Raw genomic sequence first — 25,231 nt, 5'->3', positions numbered from 1 at the left:
GGCCACAACAGTGAGAGGCCCGCGTACCATAAAATAAATAAATTTATTTTAAAAAAAAATCATCTACCTTCCCCACTAGAACGTAAGTTCCACAAGGACAGGGCTTTTGAGGGTCTTGTTCACCATTATAATACCAGCACCTAAAACAGTACTTTAAACAGTATTCCATATCTGATGAATCAACAAATAACAGAACCCAGGAATCAGGATGTTGGTTCCAAGTAACAGAAAGCCCAATTCAACTGGGCTTAAATGATTAAAAAAAAAAAAAAAAAGATTTATTGGATTCCCTAATAAGAAAGTCCTGAAGTAACTCATTTCAGGTGAAGCCTGATCCAGCACTTGACAACATCACCAAGGACCTGATGCCTTTCTGTTTCTCCACTAGGCCTTCCAAGAAAATAGCTTCATCCTTGTGGCCACAACACACTTGGATGCATGCTTTGTAGTAATTAGCATCCCTGCTGTATATTAGATGTTTGCCCCTGTCAAGACCCTGTGCTCCTCACAATAGTCCTCTGAGATGAAGAGTATTATAATTTCCATTTTACAGTGAAGAAATGGAACCTCAGAAAGGTGAAGTCACTTATTTAAAATCACACCACTAGTAACTAGGTTACTAACGCTCTAATTCCTTTTACTATCACTTCTTTAACAATTATGGAAATTTTAAGGCTGATGAACGTGCTGCTGCTAACAGCTGTCACATGCTCAGCACTTACTATGTGTCAGGTATCTTGCTAGCACTCCACTAACTTCTCTGTGCCCTGGTTCCCTCATACATATAAAGGCAATAATAATATTACCACACAGAATGACTAATGAGGATTAAATGAGCTAATACATAAGACAGTAAGATCTCAAAAAACATTTGTTTGTTTCAGTTAGCTATTGCTGGGTAACAAGTCATCCTCAAAACACAGTGGCTTAAAATAGCAACCACTTATTTGCTTCTGATTCTGTAGTTTGGACAAGGCTCTGACTCAGGATGGCTCGTCTCAATGCCACATGGTGTCAGCTGGGAGCTGGGCTAGACTATCTAAGATGGCATCACTCATGTGTGATTTAGCACATCGGCTAAAACGGTGGAAGAGCTGGGGGATGACTGGGCCTCTCTCTTTCCACATCTCTCTCCACTGGGGGAGCTGGACTTCTTTCTGCGGTAGCCCAGGGCTCCAAGAGAGTAAAAAAGCACAGCTGCCAGGCCTCTTAAGGCCCAGTCCTCCCAACCAGCAGAGCATCACTTCTACTGCATTCTGTGGGTCAAAACAACTCACAGACCAGCCCAGATAAAAAGGGAGAAGGAGACTCCACCTCTTCATGGGAGAAACAGGAAAGAACACGTGGCCGCCTTTAATAGCAGCCATTTTAATCTCATGGTGACAGCCTCCTCACTGGTCTGTCTACTTCAATCCTCAATCCCCACACAATAGCCAATTCCCCATACAACAGCCTGAGGGAGTTTTTAACACTGACCATGCCTGCTTCCACTGTTTAAAATTCTTCTACAACTTCCCTGGGAATTCCAGGAAGCTGCGTGGAGAGGCCAAAAAAAAAAAAAAAAAAATCTTCTACAACTGCCCACTGCACGTGGGGGTAAGGACACAAACTCCTTACAGGATCCACATGGTCTGGCCTCTTGCTCCCCCTCAGCCTCTAGGTTCCCAGCACCACACACACACTTACCTCTTAAGAGAGTTAATGCCTACCCCATCACCTCAAACCTCACTTCCTAGGGTCCAGATTAGACTTCCTGTCAAGTGCTCTTATGACACTCTACCTTTCTTTGTAATTTCATATTTGCGTGAGAAGTTGACAATCTGAACCTCCACCCCGGAGACTGTGAGCTCTCTGGGGACAGGGAAACTGCTTTGTTCTCTGCTGTATCCTCAATCCTGAGCACAAAGCAGAGGCAAGATGAAATGTTTGTTGAATGTCTGAGACCTCAGAAAACGTTAAGGCAGCCCCTTAAGGTTCTGTGCATAGGGGATCAACAGAGTCCCTAGAATGCTAGGATCAGGAATTGTACTACTGAAATCATCCATCCATTCATTCAGTAAATAGTTATTGAGCCTGTACTACATGTCAAGAGCTCTTCTAGGTGTTAGACAAAAAGCATGGAGTAGACAAAAGCTCCTGCCCTCATGAAGCTCATGATCTACTACAGGGTGGGGGGGGGAGACAGACAATAAACAAGATAAATTATGCACCGTGTTAAGCAGGGATATGATTAATGCTAAGGAAAAAGTTAAAGGGAAGACAGATATGAATTTTTTTAAAAATATATTTATGGCTGCATTGGATCTTTGTTGCTGTGTGCGGGCTTTCTCTAGTTGCAGCGAGCAGGGGCTGCTCTTGTGGTGCGCGGGCTTCTCACTGCATTGGCTTTTCTTGTTTCAGGGCACAGGCTCTAGGCGCACGGGCTTAGCTGCTCCGCAGCACGTGGGATCTTCCCGGACCAGGGCTCGAACCCGTGTCCCCTGCATTGGCAGGTGGATTCTTAACCACTGCGCCACCAGGGAAGCCCAGATACAAATATTTGTGGCACCATTCTAGAAGGGTGGTTAGGAAAGATCTCAAGGAGAAAGTAAAATCTGAGTAAAGATCTAAAGGAGATGGTGGTGAGCCTTGACTATTCGGGAGAAGAATGTTCAACATAAAGAGAACAGCAAGTGCAGAGGCCCTGAGGCCAGTGTGGCTGGAACAGAGGGAACAAGAAGGGAGTAGATGATGTCAGACAGGCAACAGGGACAGATAATGCAGGGCCTTGCAGGCCATGGAGAGGAACGTGGCATTTACTTTCTGTGAGATGGAGCCACAGGGTACTGAGCAGGGGAGGGATGTGACCAGACCCAGGTGTCCACAGTGTCCCTTTGGCTGCATGTGAGAAACAGACAGTGGGGAGCAAATAGACCACTGAGGTCTAGGCAGGAGATAAGGGTGGACAGGGCCAGGGTGACAGGAGTGGAGGTGGGAAGAAATGGTCCGATTCTGAATATACTTTGAAGGTATATGCTGATGGACCAGACATGGATAAAAGACAAAGAGGGGACCAAGGACAACTCCCAAGCTTTTGGTCTGAAGGACTACAAGAATGGAGGTGGCATTTAGTGAGAATGTGGGAGGTACACGTTTTTGGGAAAAAACCAGGAGTTCAAATTCGCAAAGATTACTCTCAGTATCTCTAGATATCCAGGAGGAGATTATCATGTTGGCAGTCAGTCAACAGGCCAGGAGAGGGGTTCTGGGCTAGAAATAGAAATTGGGAATATACATTTCCATGCTCATCACAAATTCCTCACAGGACCCACATGATTTGACTCCTGCTGATGTCTTGAGGTTCATCCTGCACCTTGCTAAGTCAATAGTTCACACACAAATCCTGAGCCCTCCACTTCCTAGCCATGTGATCCTGGGCAAGTTACTTAATTTTCTCTACCATTAGTAATCTTATTTGCAAAAGGGAGATCATAGTAGTACCTGCTTCCTATGACCGTTCATTCAAAAAAAGTTTTATAATCATTTTTGATATGTCAGGCACCGTCCCACAGTGCTGGAGAGATTCCCTTCGCGCCTGTCTTCGCCTCCCTCTCCCACACAGCCTGTGAACTCAGCCTTCTGGAAGTCTCCCCCACCGACACTCATCCTCCCCTCCCATCCAAGGCCCCTGCCCTGCTCCATCCCCGACATCTCCCGCCTAGGATACCACAGCTGCCATCCTGGGCTCCCAGACCCTAGTCTTTTCCCCGTCAATCTATTCCCAGCTGGCAGCAAATTGGGCCCCTTCCCTTCTGGAAAACCCTCCGTGGCTCCTCACTGCCCTCAGGACAAAGTCCAAACTCCTTAAAGAGCCAACAAAATCTTCCACAATCTAATTCACACAGCACTTTCAGTAAGATTTCCACCAACACCAACCACCTGCAGGTCATTCACACACCAGGCTATTTCTCATCGTTGCCTTTGCGCAAGCCATTCCACCGCACCACCGCCACCCCCAAACGTCCCTCCGTCTTCAGGTCTCAGCTCAGACAGCACCTTCCCCCTACCCCCGGCAAGGTTTCCCTACCGGTGCCGGGCCTGGGTTCTCTCCGCGTTTCACGCTGCCTCCGTTAGCGAACACACGCAGGCCCGTAACGAGGCCTTTGCCCGTCTCTCCTATTGACTGGGGCTTCCCGCGAGCCGGACCCAACACAGAGGCTAGTGACGCCCCACGTGGTGGGGCCGCTTCGGGCCTCCGCGCTTACCTCCTGCTCGGTAGCTATGAACGCCTAACCTGCACGCTCTCCCGGAACAGCGCAGTCACCCACCTTCCGCAAGACTTCGAGAACTCAATACTCCCGCAGAGTCTGGCCAAAGTCACCCAATCACGGCCTTCTCCTCCTCTACAGCCCGCCTTAAGCATCCGGGCCCCGAGTGCTTCTGACTGCCCATTGGCTACCTGAGAACCCGCCCCTAAACACGTGAGCGAAAAGAATTCTGGGCTTTGTAGTTCAGCAACGAAAACGGGGAGAAGAAATTTCCAAATAGAACTCCATTTCCCAGGAAGCCCCGCGCCCCGGTGGCGGAGGACTATACCCTTTGAACCTGACGGCTCTTGATTGGCCGGTTAGAGACAGAAGTTTCCAAATTACTATGGAAACAGGCCCACTTACCTGGAACCCCGGGACTTTCTTTTTGCCTGAGAATCTTAAAATGCTTTGCTCCACAATGGTTCCGAAGAGTGAGACAAGACGTGTGGGGGGTAAATTCCGTACCCACTGCCTGCCTGCCATTCCCCAGGTGGCACCAATAAGGCCTGCTACATGCACTCAGCACCTACCGGATGACTGGCAAAATGAGCCATGCCTGTGCAGACTCTGTGGAAGCCCTGGCTTATTAGGGCAGAACCTGATGTTTCCCAGAGACAGGCCAGAGCTGGGCCTTTACCTTTCAAGGTCTCAGTTTACCCTAGAAAAAGCAAGTGTGGGCTAGCATCCTATCCAGGATTTGTGTCTAGATTTCCACAGCCCCAGACCTCCTGCAGTCCCATGCCTGCATCAATAGCCATAACCTCCCCAGGGACCAGGGACTCATCCCACACGACAAAGCTCTTCCAGCACCCCCCCCTCCCCAAACACCGTTCCCCACCACGCCTCTGAGGGCTGGGAGAGGGGAGCCGAGGGCCTGCAAACGCTCAGGCGGGAATGTGAGAAAGCTCTTTACTGGGGGGTACAGCAAGGAGGAGCAAGGCCATCTCCCCCTACCTGCCCCCACCCCCTCCTAGGGCCCTGGGGTGAGAGGGAATCTCCCCCTCCCCGCACTGGACCACCACTGTCTTTGGTACAATAAATAGAAAACAAGGGGAGAGAAGGGACCAAGGGTCCAGTCCTTAGTGGGGAGGTGAGCCTAAACCCCTCTCCTTGAACCCCTGCCCCAGGCCCCAATCAGTGCAGGCCTCACCCACCCCGGCTGGGTAGCAGCAATTCCAGTCAAGGGGAGAGATGAGGATGGGAGCCCAGGGCCCCCAGATTGGGTGGGTGGGGGGGTATGGCTTCAGGAGGGGCCCCAGGGAGGGGGCAGGGTCATGAGCTGGCTGCCGTGCTCTGGGGTATACCACAGAGGCCCAAGTGCGGCCCCAGAGTGGCAGGGTCATCGGGGGGTGGGAGGGGTGGACGACCTCCTGTCATCCGAGTCCGGAGGGCTGAGGCAGCCGGGTGCTGGGGGGCAGGCGCCGGGTGAGGCTGGGAGCAGTCCGGAGGGCCGCCCACCAGGCTCACATCCATCAGCTCCGGGGGTGGTGGTGAGGTTGGTGACGGGGGACGGCCAAGGCATCGGGGTTGAGGGGGTAACTGGGCCCCGGTCCCTGGCAGTGATGAGGCAGGGGCCTGATGTGTCTTGTGCGGCACATCACCCCCTGCCCAGGGGCGCAGTGGCTGGGAGGGCAGGACCTAAAGGAGCAAAGGAACAGTTGGTGATGGAGACCTAGGTCCTGAAGCCCCAGACACCCCACCACCCACTTCCAAAGTCCCCAAGGTCCCATTACCTGGGGGCTGTTCATCTCACAGTCAGTGACGGGGGGCCCAGGGCCCCCACAATATCGGTTGCTATAGCGGTAGGTCCGGTTGTCACTGGAGGAGCCACTGGAGCCTCCTGGAAGTGCCAGGGGAAGAGAGGAGAGGCCTTAAGCGAGGAAAGGTAGGGCTGAGTTTTCAGGTGGCTGAGTCTGGTTCACGGTCCAGGCCCAGGTCTGGGCTTTGGGGCCAGCACCCAGTCGAAGGATCAGACCCAATTTTGAGATCAGGGGTCAGAGTTCAGTTTGGGGTGTCAAAGAGTCAGAACCAGTTTTAGAGATCTGAACCCAAGCTCAGTTTCAGAGACCAAATCAGGGCCAGTCCGAGCTCGCCTACCCCACCCATTCTGGAGTTGAGGATCATGCAGTTTCATAGCTCTAGGTGAAGGCCCAGTGACAAGGTCCCCCCCAGATCAGGCCAAGCCAGAGCTGCCCCGACCCCTGTTCTACCCCATCTGGCACTGAGCACCCACCAGAGCTGGAGATGGAGCTGGCGGTGCTGGAAGAGGGGCAGGTGTCGAGGGGCGCGGGCGAGGTGGAGGCACTGCCGCCTGCCGGGCCCGTGTTGGTGGCCTCATCAGCCGTGCGGCGGAAGAAGCCGTGCTGCAGAGCCCCCAGCGGGCTGATGCGGGCAGCGGGCTCATACTCCAGCATGCGCAGCACCAGGTCCTGGAAGCGGAGGTAGTCGGCGGGGCTGTGGCCCGGCTCCCCCGCCCGCCGGCCCCCGGGCCCGCCCGTCTGCACGCCCAGCACCTCCTGCAGCCGCCGTGTCCCGGGGCCCTGGTAATCCTGGCAGGGGGAGGTGGGAGGGGGGGCAAGAGAGTGGCCGTCAGTGGGCAGGAGGGGCAGGGAGACACACACGGGGAAACAGAGGCACAGGAGAGAAAGTGGAAAGAGAGGAGCTAAGAAGAGTTGTGGGGTAGGTAGTAGGAGAGATGGGGTGGGTGGGGGAGGAAGGAAAGGACAGACGGGGTGGAGGGAAGAGGAAGGAAGGGAAAGACACAAGGGAGGGGAAGCAGGGAGAGAGGGAGCAGGGAGCCCCAAGTGTGAGAGTGAGGGGCCACCGGGGTAGGAGGAGCGGCATGGGGCAGGGGCCGCACCTTCCTGAGTTCCTTTGTCCTTCGCAGGGTCCAGCCACCCCCAGGCAGCCGCTCAAAGTACTTTCGAGCCTTGGGTGCCTGGTCCAGCATGGGGGCTGGTGGGATGCCCAGCACCTCCACAATCCGGTTCATCTGGTCCACCTGAGAGCAGGCAGGCAGTCAGGATCATCAGGCCGGCCAGGCCTCCACCCCCTCCAGCGCACCCCCTCCTCAGGAGCACACCTCATTGGAGCCACTGAAGAGGGGCTCTCCAGTGTGCATCTCCACCAGGATGCAGCCCAGGGACCACATGTCAATGGCCAAGTCGTAGGGTGTGCCCAGGAGCACCTCGGGCGAACGGTAGAAACGGCTCTGGATGTACTGGTAGATCTGGGGGAGGAGAGAGGGCAATCGTCAGAGGTCCCGCCTCCCCAACTCGCACCAGTGACACACCCCCACAGCTAGGAGGACTGACTAAGGACAGGTCTCCTGCCCCCAAAACTGGGGACGGGGGTCTCCAAACCCTGATGTTATCAACACCAGCTTTCCAGGAGTCACTCTACTGGCCTAATCTGATCCTGATCTCCATTTCTGCTGGCCTGATCCTGAGCCCCTCTTGGTCACCAGAGGCTGGGAGTCTGTAAACCTAGGCCCTTCCCACCCTCCCAAACTGGACACTTTTCAAACCACTACCAGCATCATCTTAAATGCCAGCTCACAGGAAGCTGCAAAGCTGAAGAGCCCCACCCCCTTCCAACCCCAGCTTTAAGAGCACAGAGTAAACAAAACTTTGTAAACTGCCACGCCACGCTCAAGGCCACCCAACTCCTCCTCTCCAACCCTACAATCTGGCAGCCTCAAAACTGGCTTGTTCTCCCAGGCTCCACTCCTCTTTCCTTCCCGCAGTATACCCTGTGGCCCTCTCCTTCACCCACTGGCCCCACCCTCCGTACCCGCACACACCCCCATCCCAAGCACTATCCCTCAGGCATCAGCCACTCCAAGCTGCACATTACGATCCCATCCCCTCCTAGCCTCGCCCCTTAGCCCCAGGCCACCAGTTGACCCCGCCCACAGCCTGGCCACACCCACACCGCTGGCCCCACCCCGGGGCCGCACCCGCTGGCCAAGCTGGCAGGAGCTGCCGAAGTCCACGATTTTGATGGCGCTGCGCTTGGGGTTGCAGAGCAAGATGTTCTCGGGCTTGAGGTCGCAGTGAATGATGCTGAGCTCGGGCGTGGCCAGGAAGAGCAGCGCCGTGCAGAGCTGCTGCGCTAGCTTCCGCGTCAGGTTCAGCGAGACGCCACGGAAGTGCGTGTTGCGCAGGAGGTCGTATAGGTTGTAGGAAAGCAGCTCGAACACCAGGCACAGGTGGTTCCGGAACATGAAGTGTCGCTTCAGGTGCACTGCCGGGAAGAGGACGGAAATGGGCCGAGGGAGAAGAAACTGAGGCTCAGGGAGGGCCAGCGGCAGCCTGGGGCCCACGCTCATAAGGAGAGAGGCTGGAACCAGATCTGTGTCTCTGCTTCTGGAGCACAGGCCAAACTGTGGTGTGCCCACAGTTACCAGCTGCTAATCAGGATGTTTTTATATGTCTATAACTTGATTCACAAAGGAAGTTAATTTTCTTTTCAAGTCTCTGTCAAACTTCCTGATTAAACCAAAGAGAAAGTTTCCATTTGGTGCTGATGGGTTTTTAACACCATCCTACACTTCCTCATTTAATTTTATAATCTTGTTTTAGTCTCAGTTCTGTTTATTTTTGTGACAAGGGATGCTTGCTTTCCATTTACTGTAAGGTTGTATATTTTCCTTTTAAAAGAAATGCATTCCTTAAATCCACTTGCTTTTTCTAAGAGGAATCAGTACAGGAAAGAGGAAAAAGACTGGCATAGATGTTAAGAGTAAAGGCTCTGGAGTCCACTGCCTGGTCAGATTATAGCTCTTCTGAGTACACACACTGTGACCTTCTGCAAGTGACAGCCCCTAAGTGCCTCTGTTTTTTCATCTCCAAGCTGTGGGCAATGATAATGGGGCTTCGGTGTGGGTTAAACAAGTGACTTTATGTAAAGTTCTCACAACAGAGCACGACCCTTAGTGAGCACCGGATAAACTCTGACCAGCATTCTCACGTGAATAGGGTAGACATCCTGAAAGCGGCAGGAGAAATCACTGATGTCCGGGAATTACAGACCAAACCCTGCCCTGAAGACACCAGCCCCTTCCTGTACCGAGGGTGGCCCATCCCCAGGCAGCTCTGCCCCAGGCCTCACCTATGTAGTACTTCATCTCTGTGTCATGCTGGTTCATCAGCTCCAGCAGCCGCAGCTCAATCTGGGCCTGGTTCAGGAAGGCCTTTTTGTTCTTGATGATCTTGATGGCCACCAGCTCCTGGGTCTGATGATCATAGGCTTTCACCACCTGTGACCACAGGCATGCCACAAAGTGAGGGAACGAGGGCGTGGAGGGCAGAGCCAGGTACCACCACTCTTCTCCCTCCAGTAAGGAGACCCACCAGTATCACCATCAGTAACACTAATAACTCAATTTGAGTGCTCACCAACAGTCAGACACGAGTGTAAACACTGGATATGAGATAACACAACAACCTTATGTGGAGAGTCCTGTTATTTGCACTGTTTTACAGAAAAGGAAACTGAGGCACAGGTAACCAAGTGATTGCACTGGGGTGAGTGGCCCAGCACGGAACTTGAAGCCACTGAGCCACTGGCTGTGTGGGTCAATATCAGTGGGTGCCCGTACCTCCTAACCCCTGGATCAGGGTCGGGTGGGGGGCATCCCGCACCTGGCCAAAGGAGCCTTTGCCAATGAGTGAGTCAATCTCATAGCGCTCCAGCCAGCGCTCGCCACTGCGCACGATGTAGTCATGGTTGTCATCGTCATAACCGTGGTTCAGGACCTTTTTCTCCTTCTTGGTGCTCGAGTCCTGAGGTGGCACCTGCTGGGCCCGCCGCTTCTTCTTCGCATAGTATACCTGCCCGGCCGGCCGGGAGATGAGGACTGATGAGTGACCGATGCCAGGACCCCTCAGCACCCAGCCGGTGTCCCTCACCCCCTGCCCACCTCATTGATGTGCTTGTAGGTCTTGATGAGGTCCACGGAGAGCTTGCGCAGCGGGGCTGAGGTCGCGTCTCGGAAGGCCAGGGGCAGCCTCCGCGGCAGTAGCCGCCCATCAGGCAATACCTGGGGGAGGCGGGGTGACGGGTGAGCACTGAGGACAGGCCTTCACCTCTGACCTCAAGGAGGAGAACACAGTGGGCAGCTGGCGCATCATTTCCACACACATTATTTAGTTGGTCACTGTCTGACAACCCCACTAGAACAGAAACTCCCCAAGGGCAGAAACTTTATCTTGCTCTTGCTTTATCTCCCGTGCCTGGAGCAGGCCTGGCACACAGTGGGTGTTCATTAGAAATCTTCTGAGTGAATGAAGTGAACTATTTACCCCCTTCTTTCATCACATACCTTTACTCTTTTCTAAACCTCAGTGGGAGAGATCGGATAGGAAACCTGGGCTCTGACCCTCCCAATCCTTCACCTGAGACCATCCATTCTGGGTATCCCATGTTGAGGAGCTCCCTATCTTGCTCTATCCTCATCCCTAGGGGCCTTCCTAACCCTCACCCCCCACTCTGTGCATCTTTGACCAGTTTTCTCATCCTAAGGATCTTGGATCTGGGTCCAGCACCCTAGACCACCTACTCCATCCTGCTTCCAGCTCTACAGTTTAGAGCCTTAACAGTCTACCCTTGAAGGTCTTTACCCTGCGCCCCCAGGCCTTGCTGGCTCCAGGACCCTGCAGTTCAACCTTCTTCCCTTTCAACCCCTCCAGATCTTTCACTCTGGACTTCTTTTTTTCCCCTTAATGAACATTTATTGAGTGCTTACTATGTGCCAGACACTGTCCTCAGCATTTCCAATTGCATTTCATTAACTTGTTTAATCCTCACAACAACCCTGTGAGGTAGGTATCATTACAGGCCCCATTTGACAGAACAGGAAACTGAAACGTGGAGAACCTAAGTAATGTAACAGTGGTGCCAGGATTTGAACCCAGGCTCTCCAAACCCTGACTCCACCAGCAACTCCTCTATACCTTCCACTCCCATGGCACCCTTCATGCTCCTGGGAGACTGTCTTGGGCAACCACACCATCTTTTCGGCCCCAAGATCCTTCTATCCCAGCCTCCCCCGACCCCCAGGCAGGTGAGGATCCAGCTGAACGCGTACCTGCGTGTGCTCCTGGGGCCCCGGGAAGCCAGAGAAGGGACCATGGCCCGGTGGGACGGCCATGGTGGGCTCAGAGGGCCGCAGGGGAGTGAGGCCTGGAGCGGGAGCCCGGCCGGGGGGCGCCTTCTCGCATCCTGCACCTCGGCTGCCACCGCCGCTGAGACCTGAGAGCAGGCGGGAGGCGGGGGAACAACATGGAACAAGGGGATGTGTTGGGCAGTACCAAGCGGGAAAGAGGTGGACAACACAGAGAAGTCAGGGTACAGAGTGAGGAAGAAAAGGGTACAACACAGCAGCAGGCGGCAATGAAGAGAGGGGACAGAGAGAAGTGGTAGAGGTGGGGCACAGCGGAGTCCCCAGCAAATGATTACCAAATTAATGAAGTAGGCAGCACAAAGAGAGGAACATGGAAAAGGGAATGATTGGGAGCCAGGCAGGGATGCGGGCCATGACAGGAAAGGACAGAAAGACACGAATAATTGCGGGGGAGGAAGAGAAGAAGAGAGAAACCACAGACAGTATAGGGAGTAGGGTTCACTCTTCTCTCCCCATTTCTACTCATGGCCCTCCCCACACAAGATCCCACCATCCTGTAGTCTTCCCTAACGTCATGACCTCATATTACCACAGCAAGGTCCCTCCACTTCAAGATCTACCCTTCCCAGTTGGTGCCCCAATCCAGAGAACTCTAAGATCCCCCCAAACCACATGAGAGTCTTCTGGGCCCCCTCCAAACCACAGCAGGATCCTCAGGGACCTCCTGATCACACCAAGGTTATCTGAGGACCCCTTCATAACAGGGTCCTAACCCTATGGTATTCTCACCCACCAGGGTCCACCCTTCCCAGGGGACCCTCCCCATATGGTGCTAAGACCTCTTCCCTATCATTTCCTCCCACTGGGGACCACCCCTCCGTAATTTCCCAAACCATATTCCAGTTCCCCCATGCCACATCAGGGCCCTTCCCCACATTACTCCAAGCCCCCGCCCACCCCCAATCAAGGCCCACTCCTTCTGATGGAAGCAAGGGGGAGGCATTCCTTCCCACGGTTTAGTGGATGGTCCTTGTCTCCCCTACCCTCCCTAATCGTTTTTTCCTGTCAGGGCCCTTTCTCCAGTCACTCCTCTACACCAGGGTCAATCCACAACTGTGCCCATTCCTAGAAGGCCCCCATAGGTAAATTCCCCAAATATCACAGAGTTCTCCCCTTCCAGAGCATCTATCACACCAAAATCCTCTCCCCACGGGCCTTCTCCCATGTCAATCCTCTTCCCCTATGCCAAGCCTTGCCACTCCACGACCCCTCCTCTCTCTTGGAGCTCCCCCACAAAACAATCTCTTCCTCGGGGCCCTCCCACACCAGGACCCTCTCTCCCAGCCCCCACCCCCTACCCGGGTCGGGGCTGGCGCGCCCACGGGGGGCTGGGGCGCGGTGGGGCCCCCAGTGGGGTGGGCGAGCGGCCAGCATGGCGGCGGTGTCTGTGGTGAGAAATCGGCCGCCTGTCCCGGCCCGGCCGGCCCGGCAAGCCCCGCGGCGGGGAGGACAAGCGGGACAGGCGGCTCGGTGGGTGACAACAGCAGCCGCCGCCCCGCCAAGGGCGGGGAGAGGAGGGGACGAGGGTCAGCCCGGGGCACGCGGGGGAAGGGGAAAGCAGGTGGACGGGGGAGGGGCGGGTTAACCCTCGCCCCGCCAGCACCGCCCCGCTCAGCCACCCGCCCCAGGGGACCCCAGCGTCCCGCCTCCCACCCTGGAGGCCCGCCGGGGCCAGCGGAGCCCCGGCGGGCGGGGCCGGACAGAGTTTGGCAGTCCACACCTACGATGGCAACAACCTTGCCATTGGCCACTGCTGCCAACAGCTCAACCAATTACAGCCCAGGAGAGCTGTTGCTAGGCGACGAGGATGCGGCCGGCGGAGCCGAGACCAAACAAAGAGCGGGAGCGAGGCCCGGCTACCCCCTCCCAGTCTCCCTCCCAAGACTGCTACCTCGGGGATCGGCCCCTTCCAGGAATCCGACTAAGAATAGCCAGGCAAGGCCTGCACCTGCCCACCGCCCCCCTCCTCTTCTCCCTCGGCCTCATGCTAAATCTCGCGGCGACGCGGGCAGGGCGGGTCCCGTACTACCCCCCTCCCGAGAGCGCGTGCTGCCCCGCCCGTAGCCGCGTCGTTACCTGAGGGCGCGGGCAAGGGAACTCAAACTGCTCGGGAAGCCCGAGCTCAGTCCTGCCCACTGGCTGAAGATATCCGGCAGACGCGGCGAGCCAGGGCCCCGATTACCCAGTAATGCAACCAGCAAAATGGCGACCACAACAAACCGGCCCCCCCCCCCCGCCCCGGACTCCGCCTCCCGCCCCCCCAACCTGTTTCCCCCTCACGTGACCCAGGGAAACACTCCGCGCCTGCGCTCAGAAGAGCTTACCGGGATCTTCACGCAGAAAGCAACCAACCCCGCCCAAGCGCCGAAATCCACGTTACGGCTGCGCAGGAGGCAGCTAAGGTAGGAGCATGCGCTATATGACCAGATGAAAACGCCCGCCCCCACCACCACGCAAGTTGACCGAGGGCGCATGCGCCCTGTTGACAGAGGTCGCCAAGCAATCAGGGGCAAAGGGAGAGACTGACGAGTCTTTTAATAGAAAAACACACGTGTTAACAGTAGCAACACAGTCTCTCGCGATCCTGATGGCGCTGGGCTTCAGTTCTTCACCTTGGGGGGTGGCCTGTGAGAGGAAAGAGATGAGGGGACTCAGAGCTCATCACCACTGTGGGGCACTCCTAACAAGTATTGACTGGACCCCCTGCTCACCTGTACACACCCACGACCACAGCGTGGTCTCTTTCGTATGGCTCTAGCGTCAACTGCTCCTGGGGCTTCATGTTCTCCTGCTGCATCTTTTTCACTTCAGAGGCAAACACGGCCTCTGCAGAGGCTGTGGAGTCAATGCAGTTGGCCTGCAGAAGAAAGAGGATTTGAAGTCCACAGCAAGGCTTTAGGCTGTTTTCCCTTTTTTTGTGCTTATTTAAACCAGTAGAATTTGTTTTCATTGGAGACTAGGCTTTGGGAATGTAGGGAAAGACTTCGTTAGATAAATTTTCAATTTGGTTTGGATTGGAACAGGAAGGCTTCAACAGAGCCCTATTTTCCTAAAAGCCAGTGTTTAAATCTTACACTCCGGGTTTTTCTTTTTTCTACTTCCTCTTCTTTAACAATAGCAATAATGCAGCTGAGAATGCTAAAACAAATGCAGCAAAGGCTGCAGAAAACAATGGTGAATCTGGTTGAAGACAATGGAGAGGCCTCTGTACTTCAAAATGAAACATCTTTTAAAACGCATCCAGCATTTATCTGGTATTTATTTTACACCAGGTTCTGTTCTCAACACTCCATACGTGTTGAGACATTTAGTCCTTACATCAACGTTAAAAGAGATAGGACTAACATTGCTATTTTGCAAGTGAAGAAACAGGCATATAGGTTAGGTAACTTGCTCAAAGACACACAGCAAGATGCAATTCAAACTCAAGATATTCAGACTCAGCGATCATGCGCTTAATCGCTACAGTCTATGGCCTCTTTAAATTCTAAGCTTTTTACTTTTGTAGACATTTTTCATTATGTGCTATTTGATTGGGTGGCTTATAGGGAGCTGGGAATAGACTGACTGGATTGGGGGATGGAGGCCCCCTTGTTTTGACTGGCTGCTTGGCAGTTACAGATAGAGAAGATACTGCCACCCCATCTTAGGACTCCTCTAAGCCCCGCACCTTAATGGAAATCACAAAGTGTCCTCCATTACGCAGGAAGGTGTGGGCATTCAGGGCTACAATCCGCGTCTGGTCTGGCTGGGCCACGTCAGCAAAGATCACATCCACCATTGCTAGGGAGAAACAAGTAGCGGTTAAAAGCTGGATCCACTGGATTTCCCAGCTCCTCCCATGGGGCCTGCGCCCCAACACCAGCAGGTTCCTGGCAGAGTCTTCCCTGCCTCCAGTCTCACTTCCTCCTGTTGATCCCCCTCCCTCCACAGTGCCCCCAAGATGGGTCCAAAACCCACAGTCACACCATTCATTCATTCCTCTTGTAAACCATGTTGCCACCTACTCTGTGGCCAGCCCTGGGCCGGGCGTGGGGGACAGAGAGATGAGTCAGACCCGGACCCTGCCCTCGAGACGCTCCCGGGTCTGGGCGGGGGAGACAGACACGTCATCAAAAAGACAAGTGAAGGTGAGCACTTACAGGCAAGAGCATCTGCAGGACTGTCAAATGAAAACAAGTTGCAGGACAAAGGGTAAGGTATGAATGCACAGGGGAAAAAACTCACGAAAAGAGAAACCAGGGGGAATGCAAAGTAGTATTTTTAAGGCAGAGTAATTAAAAAAATAAATAAAATAAAATAAAAAACTTAAAAAAATGAAAAGATGGTGCAATGAAAACTGACTTTTTTAAAATCAGGAAAAGCAGACATCAAATTGTTCATACTGGTTACCTCTGGGGGTGGTTTATAATGCACTCCATTTTTACACTATGCTTCTGAATGTGTTTTTAAAACAAAGTTATTTACATTCACAATGGGCCCCTCTGGGCCAGGCCACACTCCGTTTGTGCTTTCTGGGCTATGATCTCCCCAGATGGTGCTGATGAGGACCGTCAAAGCAGGCTTTTATGCATAAGTCAGGGGTAGTATAAAAGGTACCACGCTTTGCAGGGAGGCAGGAAGTACTGGGGTGGGGGAGATTAGGGGGAGGGGCAGGAGATTGGAGGAAAGGAGGTTGGCCCTCCAGACATCCCAGGCCCTGAAGCAGGACTGCCACCTCCACAACCTCACCTGGCTCCCCCGACCCTTTTCATTTCTGCAGACTCAAGAGGCCTGTTCATCCACTCCAATTCCATCCAAATCAGGGCTCTGGAGGCCTCTTCCAGGAAACCTGGAGTGGCCTGTCCTACCCCACCCGAGCCAACCCCAGACCCCTCACCGATGAGCATGCGGTATTTGTGCGGGTGCCGAGCATCTTCAATGACAGGAATAATGTTGGTCCTCTTCTTGGCCAAGTTAATGAGGTCACGGCCAGAACGGTGGGAGAATTCAACTGCATAGACCAGACCGTCCTAAAATAAATCAAAATCAAACAAAAGCAACGATACTAGTTCTCACGTATGGAGTGCCTACTTTGGCCCATATACTGCATGCATCTCTTCAAATCCCCAAATCCAAACCCTACCATTTAATGACTTGTTATCATTTTAGATGAATAAACTGAGGTCCAAGGGTTATTCAATCCTGCTTTGCCTGATCTGAGAGCCCAGGCCCCCAATTCAGGCTTAAAATGAGGAAGCTAGGGCACAGAGATGACATCGTAACAGCTACGAATATCTGCAATGGGCCCGGCACTGCTCTTGGCACTCTACAGGATTCAACTCCTTTATCTTCACAATGACTCTATTTTCCAGACGGGTAAACTGAGGCTCAGAGAGGGACAGTAACTTGCTAAAAGCCACTTCACTGTTAAGAGCCCGCACCAGAGCCTGGGGTTTTTAACCACTAAATTACACAGCCTACAGTCTTGTAGCTGAGTGAGGTGTCATGAAGTGCGATGCATGGGTGCCCTCTCAACAGGGAGCCTGTCCAGCCACACAGAAACACAGGCCCAGAAACTGACGTCTTCTGTTCTTTCAAGAGAAACCAGAAGACCAGATTTGGGGGGTATCAATTTTTAAAGAGGGCAATCAAATCAAACGTACTCTCAGCTCTGGGCCCCTCTATCACTGGTCACCCCGATACCCACGCCCCTTCCCTCCAGGCCGAGAACTCAGGAGTGAGGCTGAATGAGGCTTTGGAGACGATGTGGTTCAAGCCGCTCCTTTCACTCACAGGCACTGTGACCAGGAAGGGCCTGGCTCCAAGCCACACGGTGCAGAGAAGTGGCCAGGGCCTCTGACCTCCAGGCTGGCAGAGGAGGTGGCCTTTCCCTCCCTCCCACCCCTTCCTGCCCCCATCTGTCTACTCACCGGGCCTACGATATCAGAGACGTGAGAGACGGTGGTGCCCGAGGCAGCCCCAAGGTAGAGCACCTTGGCCCCTGGCTTGATGTGGATCTGGTCCACGCCGCCCAGGATTGCTGCTGCCAGCTTGGAACGGAAGGGGTTCCAGGCGCGGTACTCGATTTTGTCATCTCCCTCCTGGGCCGGGAGAGATGGGGACAGAAGTCAGTGCCAGGCTCTTCTGTAAGACCGCACTGCTCTTAACTCCTGGGCCCTCAAAAGGGACGGGGCGCCCAGTCATCGTACAAGAAACGAACGTGGGTACACATCTGTGGCCACGGCAGAGGCAGGGCCTGCCCTCTCGTGGAGGTTCCTGACTCAGGGGCAGCGACAGGGACAATAAACAAACAAGATCATCCCAGGTAACAGCAAGGCAAGACCTATGCATTCATTCTATAAACACTGACCGTGCCCCTATGCTTAGGAACTGGAGAAACACAGTGAAGGGGACAAAGGCCTCGCCCTCAAGGAGCGAGGATACGCTGAACTGACTAACACACATGGCATAATAGCTAGTGACGGGGCTAAGGAGAAAATATCAAGCCAGGAAGGAAGATCTGAAGCATGGGGAGCAGGGCGAGGGCAGGTGAAAATGAGAAAGGGTGGCCAGGGAAGAGCCAAGGAGAAGACACCTGAAGCAGACCTGAGGCTGAGGGGCCGCTCAAATTATCTGGCGACGCGCATTCCAGGCAGCAGGAAAGCCAGCAGGAAGGCGGTGAGGGCAGCTTTTGATAGACAGGGTGGTGCAAGGGGGCCTTGTGAGAGAGACAAGGTGACACCTGCCCAGAGCTGCTGGTGATGAAAAGGAACCAGCCATGCACAGGGCTGGGAGCAGAGTGTTCCAGGCAGAGGGAACAGCAAGGTTGTCGTTGTGGCTGGAAGACACTAGGTTAGGGGGACAGTGGGTGGAGACAGTGGGGAGGCGGGGCTAGAAGGTGCAGGGCCTTCCAGGCCACACCGAGGACTCGGGACTTTAACCTGAAGCCAGCGGGACATCACGGAAGGTATCTGAGGAGGGGGTGCATGATCTGACTTATGGATTAAGATGATCCCCTGGCTGTCACGTGGAGGACAGACGGTGGGAACAGGGAGACCAGGCAGCCGGTTACACCGTCAGCTTGGGGCTCTGGTGGCTTAGCCAGGCGCCCAGGTCTCACCGAAATCGAGACTCTCTTCTCTCCATAAACCGATTCTCCAGGGACCAGATTCTTGGTGACCAGTGCATCTTCCTTTCCTCGACAAATGAAGACACCTGGGTGAGGGGATCAGAGCAGGGGTGAACACCCCGGCGGGCCACACCCCACCCCTAACCCCAGGGGCTTCCCTGCCTTCCTCACTCACCCTCATGCCGATGAGGCTCGACCATCACATTCTTCCCCGACTGGTTTCCTTTTTTTCCTCCCCGACCACGACCCCGGCTGCCACCAGACTGGAACCCGCCACCTACAAGGCAGAGATGCAGTGAGAGGAAGACCCCACCATGCTTCCCTCCCCACTCCCCAAGCCCAGGGAAAGCCCCCTCCATCACCTCTTCCTCCCCCTCCTCGCCCACGGCCCCTAAAGCCTCCGCCTCGGCCTCGGCCCTCGCCAAAGCCTCCACGGCCTCCGCCAAAGCCTCCACGGCCTCCGCCAAAGCCTCCACGGCCTCCGCCACGACCGCCACGGTCACCAAAGCCACCTCGGCCACTGAAGCCGCCCCCACGGGGGCTGAAACCTGTGGTGGAAACAGAAACAAGAACCATCAACGGGGCCATGGAGCTTGAGAAGTTACTCCTACGCCGAGGAACTCCACTCGGGAGAGAAACGTGTGCATGTGGGCGCCAGGAGAGGTGCCCACGTGTGTCCACAGCAGCAGAACAACGGACTAACCTGAGCGTCCATGAGCAGAATGGACAAATGAAAGAGGGATGATTCCCGACCAACAACGAAAAGGATCAACAGATCCACACAACAGAGACATAAATCTCAGAATCATGGTAAGGGAAAAAGCAAGCCCTAGAAAACCACATCTAACACAATATCCTCTTTATAAAGGCCAGCAACAACTAAGAGGTGCTATGCGGTGTGGATATATGTGGTAATCCACGCCCCACCCGCCCCCAAAAAGAGGCAAGAAAATGATAAATGCGAAACTCACGATATTAGGCTTTGGGAGAGAGAAGTTATGGGGTTAGGATAGGGGAGGAAAACATAGATAGAGGTAGATTTACTGTCAATATTCTGCTTTTCTCGGTTGGTTAGTAAATGCACAGGATCTGTTCTATTATCAATATTAATTAGTCCGAAGAAGACTGTGCACTGTGTGTGTACATGCACTGTGGCAGTAGGGTCCCCCGGGCCCTGGAAACTTCTTCATGCCCTCCCACTCCTGCCCTCGTGTGTGGCAGAAAAGCGCCAACCCCAAAACAGAGGGGAGGCATTCGACATCACATCTTTCCTTCTAACTGATCCCCCTGCTTCCAAGCACGCACAAGTCTCTCCCAACTCAGGGGGGAAAAACGAGCAAAACCCAAAACTGTCCTTTATGGATGGGCGACTGATCATAGCAGTTTAGGGCTTGTCAACAAGATGGGAAGTTGAAGGGATAAGAAAACATTCAGAGAGACTTTATTTTCATCACTTCAGGAGAGAGCAAACATTGTTCACTGAGCACAAAACAGTGTCTGAAGCAGACAGAACTCTCCTGGTGCTAATAGATTCAGTATTTGACTCTTCTGTGATGGCTTCAAAAGCTCTGCAGTACTTTCAGAAAACTGCATTATCAAACAATCGTTCGTGTGAAAATTAGTGATGGTTTAAAATGATGTCACTTGATGTAAACTATTCAATAACGAACTTTGCTAAAGTTTTTGCAAAGGTGCATTATATTCCCACCCTATGAAGGCTTCATTCGTTTTAATGGTGTTAGAGATGAAAACGTAGAACTCTGAATAGCTAGTCCTAATTTAGTTGTTAAAAATGAACGGTTTTCAAACTCCTACACCAAGAGTTGTTGACCTCTGGTCTCCCGCTCCCTCTGCAGTCTACTGCCCACACAGCAGCTGGTGACTGACCTTTGCAAAACAGCAAATCAGCTCTCATCATTCCCCTGCCCACATCCCTTCAAAGGTTTTCCATCACATTCTAACTGAAATCAAAATTCCTTTCTCCGGCTTCCAAAGCTAGAAATCGGTGGGTCTCATCCTTGCCCAGGGCTGTTGCTTAGATTCTCAAGTAAATTGTCTGGGGTGGAGGCCTGGGCATGGGGCTTTTTTTTTTTTTTTTTTTTTTTGCGGTACGCGGGCCTCTCACTGTTGTGGCCTCTCCCGTTGCGGAGCACAGGCCCCGGACGCGCAGGCTCAGCAGCCATGGCTCACGGGCCCAGCCGCTCCACGGCATGTGGGATCTTCCCGGACCGGGGCACGAACCCGCGTCCCCTGCATCGGCAGGCGATCTCTCAACCACTGCGCCACCAGGGAAGCCCCATGGGGCTTTTTAAAGTTCCCCAGGTGACTCTAATGTGCAGCCCAAACAGAATCACCACCATTGGGCTTGGCTTTTGCTGACTTTTCTGACCTTTCTCTATGTTGGGCCCCGTGCTCTTCCTCCCCAAGAACAAACTCGCTTGCCAGCTTCTAAACCTTGAGCATCTCCTGTTCCCACTGCCTGGGTCCAGAGGACATTGCTTGACTCACCCACCCCACTGCACTCAGGTCTCTGACCGAATGTTCCTTCCTCAGAAGGGCCTTCTCTGGCTACCTGACCTTTACTCTGCTTGCTTTTTCTTCCTATCAGTTATCATACATGGCATCTTAAAGATTATTACCGCCTGCCTCTCCCACTAGAATCAAGCTCCAAATGGACAGAGATGTTTGTTTTGGTCATCACTGCATCCTGCACAACACCTGGCACAAAGTATGGGCTCAACAGATAGTAAATGGGCTGATAACTCTTAAACCCTTGGGTTCTGTCTCATGAAGAAAACACCCTCTCTGTTCATTCAGGAAGCAGGTGATCAGATGGTGACCAGAGCCCCAGTCCCTCCCTCAAGCAGCTCATGCATTGACTACAGGGAGACGGCCATGCCATTCATGACCCTAGAGAATAGGGAAGGTCTGTGGGTATCCTGAAAAGTTCACCTGTAAGAAGGAGATATGGAAATAACACAGTGTCCACCTCGCAGAGTTGTAAATATTAAATGACAATACACACAGAGCACTTAATATGCTACCTTGCACACAGTTTGAATATATTATTCAAACTCAGGAGAATGAATCCCTCCTCCTTCCTACTTAGGGGAGAAACCACTAGGCCTAAGAGACCCTCAACACAGGCCTGATAGAACAGAGACCCAGAAAGTGTGGGCACGGCATGGGGCACAGTGGGCATGATACTCAAAACATATCTTAATCCATTTCAGGTCCTGGGGTTCTTAGAAAAATGTACTGAAAGTACCCACTCTTCAGAAAAATGCACATTCACATACCTTTATCTATAAGTTTTGGCTGGAGGGTCCACAGACCCCCTCCCCGACCCCAGTGTAAAACTGCTCTCCTGCCACAGCCTTCCCCATCTCAAAACTGGAAACTCTACCCCTCCAGTTTTGCCACGCCAAAACCCTTCATTGTCCTTGACCCCTCTCTCTCACACCCACATACAAGCTGTTGGCTCTATCTTCAAAATATATTCCCTGACAATCTGTCAGCCAGGTCCATTGCTACCACCCTGGTCCAAGCCACATCATCTCCTAGTAGATGACAGCAACAAACTTCCCACTGATGTGTCTACTTTCACTCTTGTTCCCCTAAAGTCTTTTGCACACAGAAGCAAGAAGGATCCTTTTAAAGGTCTCAGTCAAGTCTGACTGACATCAGGTCCCCGCTCAAAATCTCCCAAAGGCTTCCTCTCTCAACCAGACTAAAATCCTCGCTAAAGAGCTGACTCCGGACAACTTCTACAACTTCTTATCCTAACACAGTGAGGGAAGGGTTGGGAAGGCGTATCCTCCATTCCTGGCACAATCAGAGCACAGGATGCCTGCAGGCTTGCCCGGGTCTCAGTGGGAGCCACACTGCCTGGCACTTCCTATTCCACCAGTAGATCCGTAAACACTGAAGAGAAAGGGAACTTGAGAGGGGGCATGGACCCACAAATTCTGCCCCCGCCAGATGACCCCATCTCTCCACAGGCTGAAGTGTGGGGGGAAGGAAGGAAAAAAGGAAACCTGTACTAGGAAACAGACCCTTTCAGTCATGGCAGAAGATTTCCCCAACTCCAGGGGAGCAAGTTGCGGGGAGGGGAGAGGGGCTCGACCTGATTTAGGAAGAGCTGAGACACCAGGGAGAAGGACCCTAATTTTGCTCCCCTTGAGAAGAAAGATAAAGATAACAATTAGAGAAAATACTATTATATGTCAAGCACCGTGCTATATGAGACATAACTGCAAACTGTAACATTGCGTAAGTTTAAAGTGTACAACCTGTTGTCTGATACACATATATTGCAAAATGATTACCACCATGTGCTATTTTTTCTTAACATGCTCTCACTAAATTAGAACTGGGTGCCATTTTATTGATGAGATAACTGAGGCTCAGAGAGGTAAAGCCACTTGCCCAAGGTCACACAGTAAGTTAAGCATAGTTAGGATTGAAACTTTGAACTGAGGCCCTTCTGCTGTCAAAGCCAGGACTCTCATCATTCCACTAGGAGGGAGGTGTGGAGGGTTCACCAAAATCTCGAGTAAAATCGGAATGAATAAAACCACTCACGCCCTGTGATTACCTCCCTTGCCCACCCCACGATAATCCTATACTGGGCGCGTGAAGTTTCACCTCACCTCTCACCGCGAGTTGAGAATCACTAGGCCCAGGAGCTCCACTCCATTCTCGGGGACCCGCCCCCCTCCGGAGAGTAGAGAGCGGGAAAGTGGGCCAGGGAGGGCAAGCCGGGAATACTCATCTATGCTGGCCCTCTCTGAGAAGCTAGGTTTGAAGCCAAGGGTACCGCTGTTGCGGCAGCGACTGGGGAGTATATGGGGTCCTAGAAGACCCAGCCCCCGCACCCAAGACCGGGGGCTCTCCGCCTCCCAATCAAGACAAATCCCCAAATCCCACGCCCAGAGATCCAAGACCCCAGATGCCTGGATCTAGATTCTGGTTCAGTACCCTCGACTGCCGCCCGCGGCCCAATATCCAAGACCCCTAATGACTGCCTCAATGAAACGAACCCCAGTTCAGGACACCCCCAATTCTACGCCCAAGACTCTCTACTAACGACCGTGACCTCTGAGAAGTCAATCACAAACCTCTAGACCAGGAACCCGAACCCCAGGCTGAGGTTCGATCACAGGGCGGAACCAAGCCCTCCCATCCCCACAAGAGACCGGAACAAGACCCCTTCCCCACAAGAGACCGGATCCAGGGCTCAGAATCCTTGCCCCCAGGCCAGGACCCCGCCCCTCCGTTCCGGCCCGGCACCCCGATCCCCGCCGGATCCCAGTCCTGAGCTCCGACCCCAACCCCGGCCTCCACCTGGCTTCATAGCGAGCGTGGAGCTCCACGGCTCAGTACTCTTGCGGCTTCCCCGAGTCCACGCGTCTGGGGCTTTCGCACGTGGAAAGGAGCGCACGCGCGCGGCGACGTACACTGCGTGATGCAACCACGCAGCCCCGCCCCTCGGAGCCTCAGCCCCGCCCGGAGCCTGGTGTGCGCGCTGTGGGCGGAGTTTTCTGAGCCTCTCAGGGCACAGCCCCCTCGACCGTCCTTGGAGCTGCCTTGACCTGTGCAGCGTTCGCTACTCTAAATACGCTCCCCACTTCCCTTTTACTGGTGCGATCACCCCAGTAATCAGGGCTTATCCCCAAACTTTCGCACGGGCTATGCCCTCTGCTTCTCTTCTCTATTCCTAGTTAGCTCCCTAAGATTCCCTCTACACTCAAAAGCCTTCCCTGATCCATTTCCAGCCCCAAGAACAAGGGCCGACTCTGGATTCCCATTCATACATTGGAAAAGCATTTGTTGTGCGCCTGAATGTACCAGGCACTGTTCTAGGCACTGGGAATACAGTAGGGAACAAGGCACACAAATCCTGGAGCTCATCTTCCAGTGGGGGAAACAGACACCAGACAAGTTATTAAAAGCACACTGAATGATAGACGGCAGTAAGTGCTTTGGAGAAAATAACAAGCAGGAAGGGGGATAGGGACTGGTGCTGGGACGGGGGCGTGGGGTGTGTGTGTGTGTGTGAAACTGTTTACGAGGTGGTCAAGGAATGCATCCAGTGACTTTTCTTAAAAATTAATTAATTAATTAATTAATTTTTGGCTGCATTGGATCTTGTGTGCGCAGGCTTTCTCTAGTTGCGGTGAGCGGGGTCTACTCGTTGCGGTGGCCTCTCTTGCTGCGAAGCATGGGCTCTAGGCGCGCGGGCTTCAGGAGTTGTGGCACGTGGGCTCAGTAGTTGTGGCTCATGGGCTCAGGAGTTGTGGCACACGGGCTTAGTTGCTCTGCGGCATTTGGGATCTTCCCGGACCAGGGCTTGAACCCGAGTCCCCTGCATTGGCAGGCAGATTCTCAACCACCGTGCCACCAGGGAAGCCCCATCCGGTAAGGAGTGAGGCATGCTCCTATCTGGAGGAAGAATGTTCCAGGCAGCTAGGATTTTAGGTGAAAAGGCCCTGAGCCAGGAAAAGTAAGGAGGGTTGCAGAAACACTGAGGAATGTGGTCGAGACAGAGTGAGGAGGGGAGAGTGGGAGGAGATGAGGGCAGGGAGGTTAACAAGGCAAATTATGTGGGACCTTGGGGTGAGAACTTTGACTTTTACTCTGAAT

At 53.5% G+C, this 25,231-nt stretch overlaps 2 protein-coding genes across 8 annotated transcripts in view; both read right to left on the bottom strand.

Annotated features, from left to right (window-relative positions):
- The window catches only part of DYRK1B (dual specificity tyrosine phosphorylation regulated kinase 1B), a 28,893-nt gene extending 15,195 nt beyond the window's left edge, over window positions 1–13,698 (bottom strand). For 4 of the 7 annotated variants that reach the window (XM_022585658.3, XM_089902838.1, XM_089902839.1 and 1 more), the window contains exons 1-11: window positions 12,774–13,508; window positions 11,380–11,543; window positions 10,213–10,332; window positions 9,935–10,123; window positions 9,402–9,549; window positions 8,248–8,534; window positions 7,372–7,518; window positions 7,150–7,290; window positions 6,523–6,838; window positions 6,023–6,129; window positions 4,245–5,927 (exon numbers count right to left, since the gene is read on the bottom strand). In XM_022585658.3, the coding sequence (XP_022441366.1) occupies window positions 5,562–5,927; window positions 6,023–6,129; window positions 6,523–6,838; window positions 7,150–7,290; window positions 7,372–7,518; window positions 8,248–8,534; window positions 9,402–9,549; window positions 9,935–10,123; window positions 10,213–10,332; window positions 11,380–11,543; window positions 12,774–12,849 (2,061 nt within the window). In that variant the 5' untranslated portion in view covers window positions 12,850–13,508 and the 3' untranslated portion in view covers window positions 4,245–5,561. Of the gene's footprint in view, window positions 1–4,244; window positions 5,928–6,022; window positions 6,130–6,522; window positions 6,839–7,149; window positions 7,291–7,371; window positions 7,519–8,247; window positions 8,535–9,401; window positions 9,550–9,934; window positions 10,124–10,212; window positions 10,333–11,379; window positions 11,544–12,773; window positions 13,509–13,551 lie in introns of those variants that run through there. The other 3 variants (XM_022585659.3, XM_022585662.3, XM_022585661.3) reach the window with 3 other exon arrangements.
- Window positions 13,699–13,993: 295 nt separating this feature from the next.
- Window positions 13,994–24,056, bottom strand: FBL (fibrillarin rRNA 2'-O-methyltransferase). Its single transcript, XM_022585665.3, has 9 exons — window positions 23,933–24,056; window positions 18,949–19,134; window positions 18,762–18,863; window positions 18,578–18,672; window positions 17,388–17,558; window positions 16,355–16,487; window positions 15,146–15,258; window positions 14,187–14,332; window positions 13,994–14,100 (listed from the first exon to the last, which is right to left on the bottom strand). The coding sequence occupies exons 1-9, from the start codon at window positions 23,940–23,942 to the stop codon at window positions 14,076–14,078; spliced, it is 981 nt and encodes a 326-aa protein (XP_022441373.2). The 5' UTR covers window positions 23,943–24,056; the 3' UTR covers window positions 13,994–14,075.
- Window positions 24,057–25,231: the final 1,175 nt, after the last annotated feature.

Source organism: Delphinapterus leucas, chromosome 20 (assembly GCF_059928025.1).
Source record: "Delphinapterus leucas isolate spDelLeu-1000000601 "Yukka" chromosome 20, BTC_Dleu_Yukka2, whole genome shotgun sequence".
Lineage (NCBI taxonomy): Eukaryota > Metazoa > Chordata > Mammalia > Artiodactyla > Monodontidae > Delphinapterus > Delphinapterus leucas.
The sequence above is the reverse complement of the archived record's forward strand: the minus strand, read 5'-3'. Positions and strand labels throughout refer to the sequence as shown.

Excerpts from the sequence above, each read along its gene's own strand:
- FBL (XM_022585665.3), bottom strand. Across the intron at positions 18,864-18,948 it reads GCGAGGAGGGGGAGGAAGAG|GTGGCGGGTTCCAGTCTGGT; the intron begins GTGATGGAGGGG and ends TCTGCCTTGTAG. Across the intron at positions 14,333-15,145 it reads ACTTTGTGATTTCCATTAAG|GCCAACTGCATTGACTCCAC; the intron begins GTGCGGGGCTTA and ends TTTCTTCTGCAG.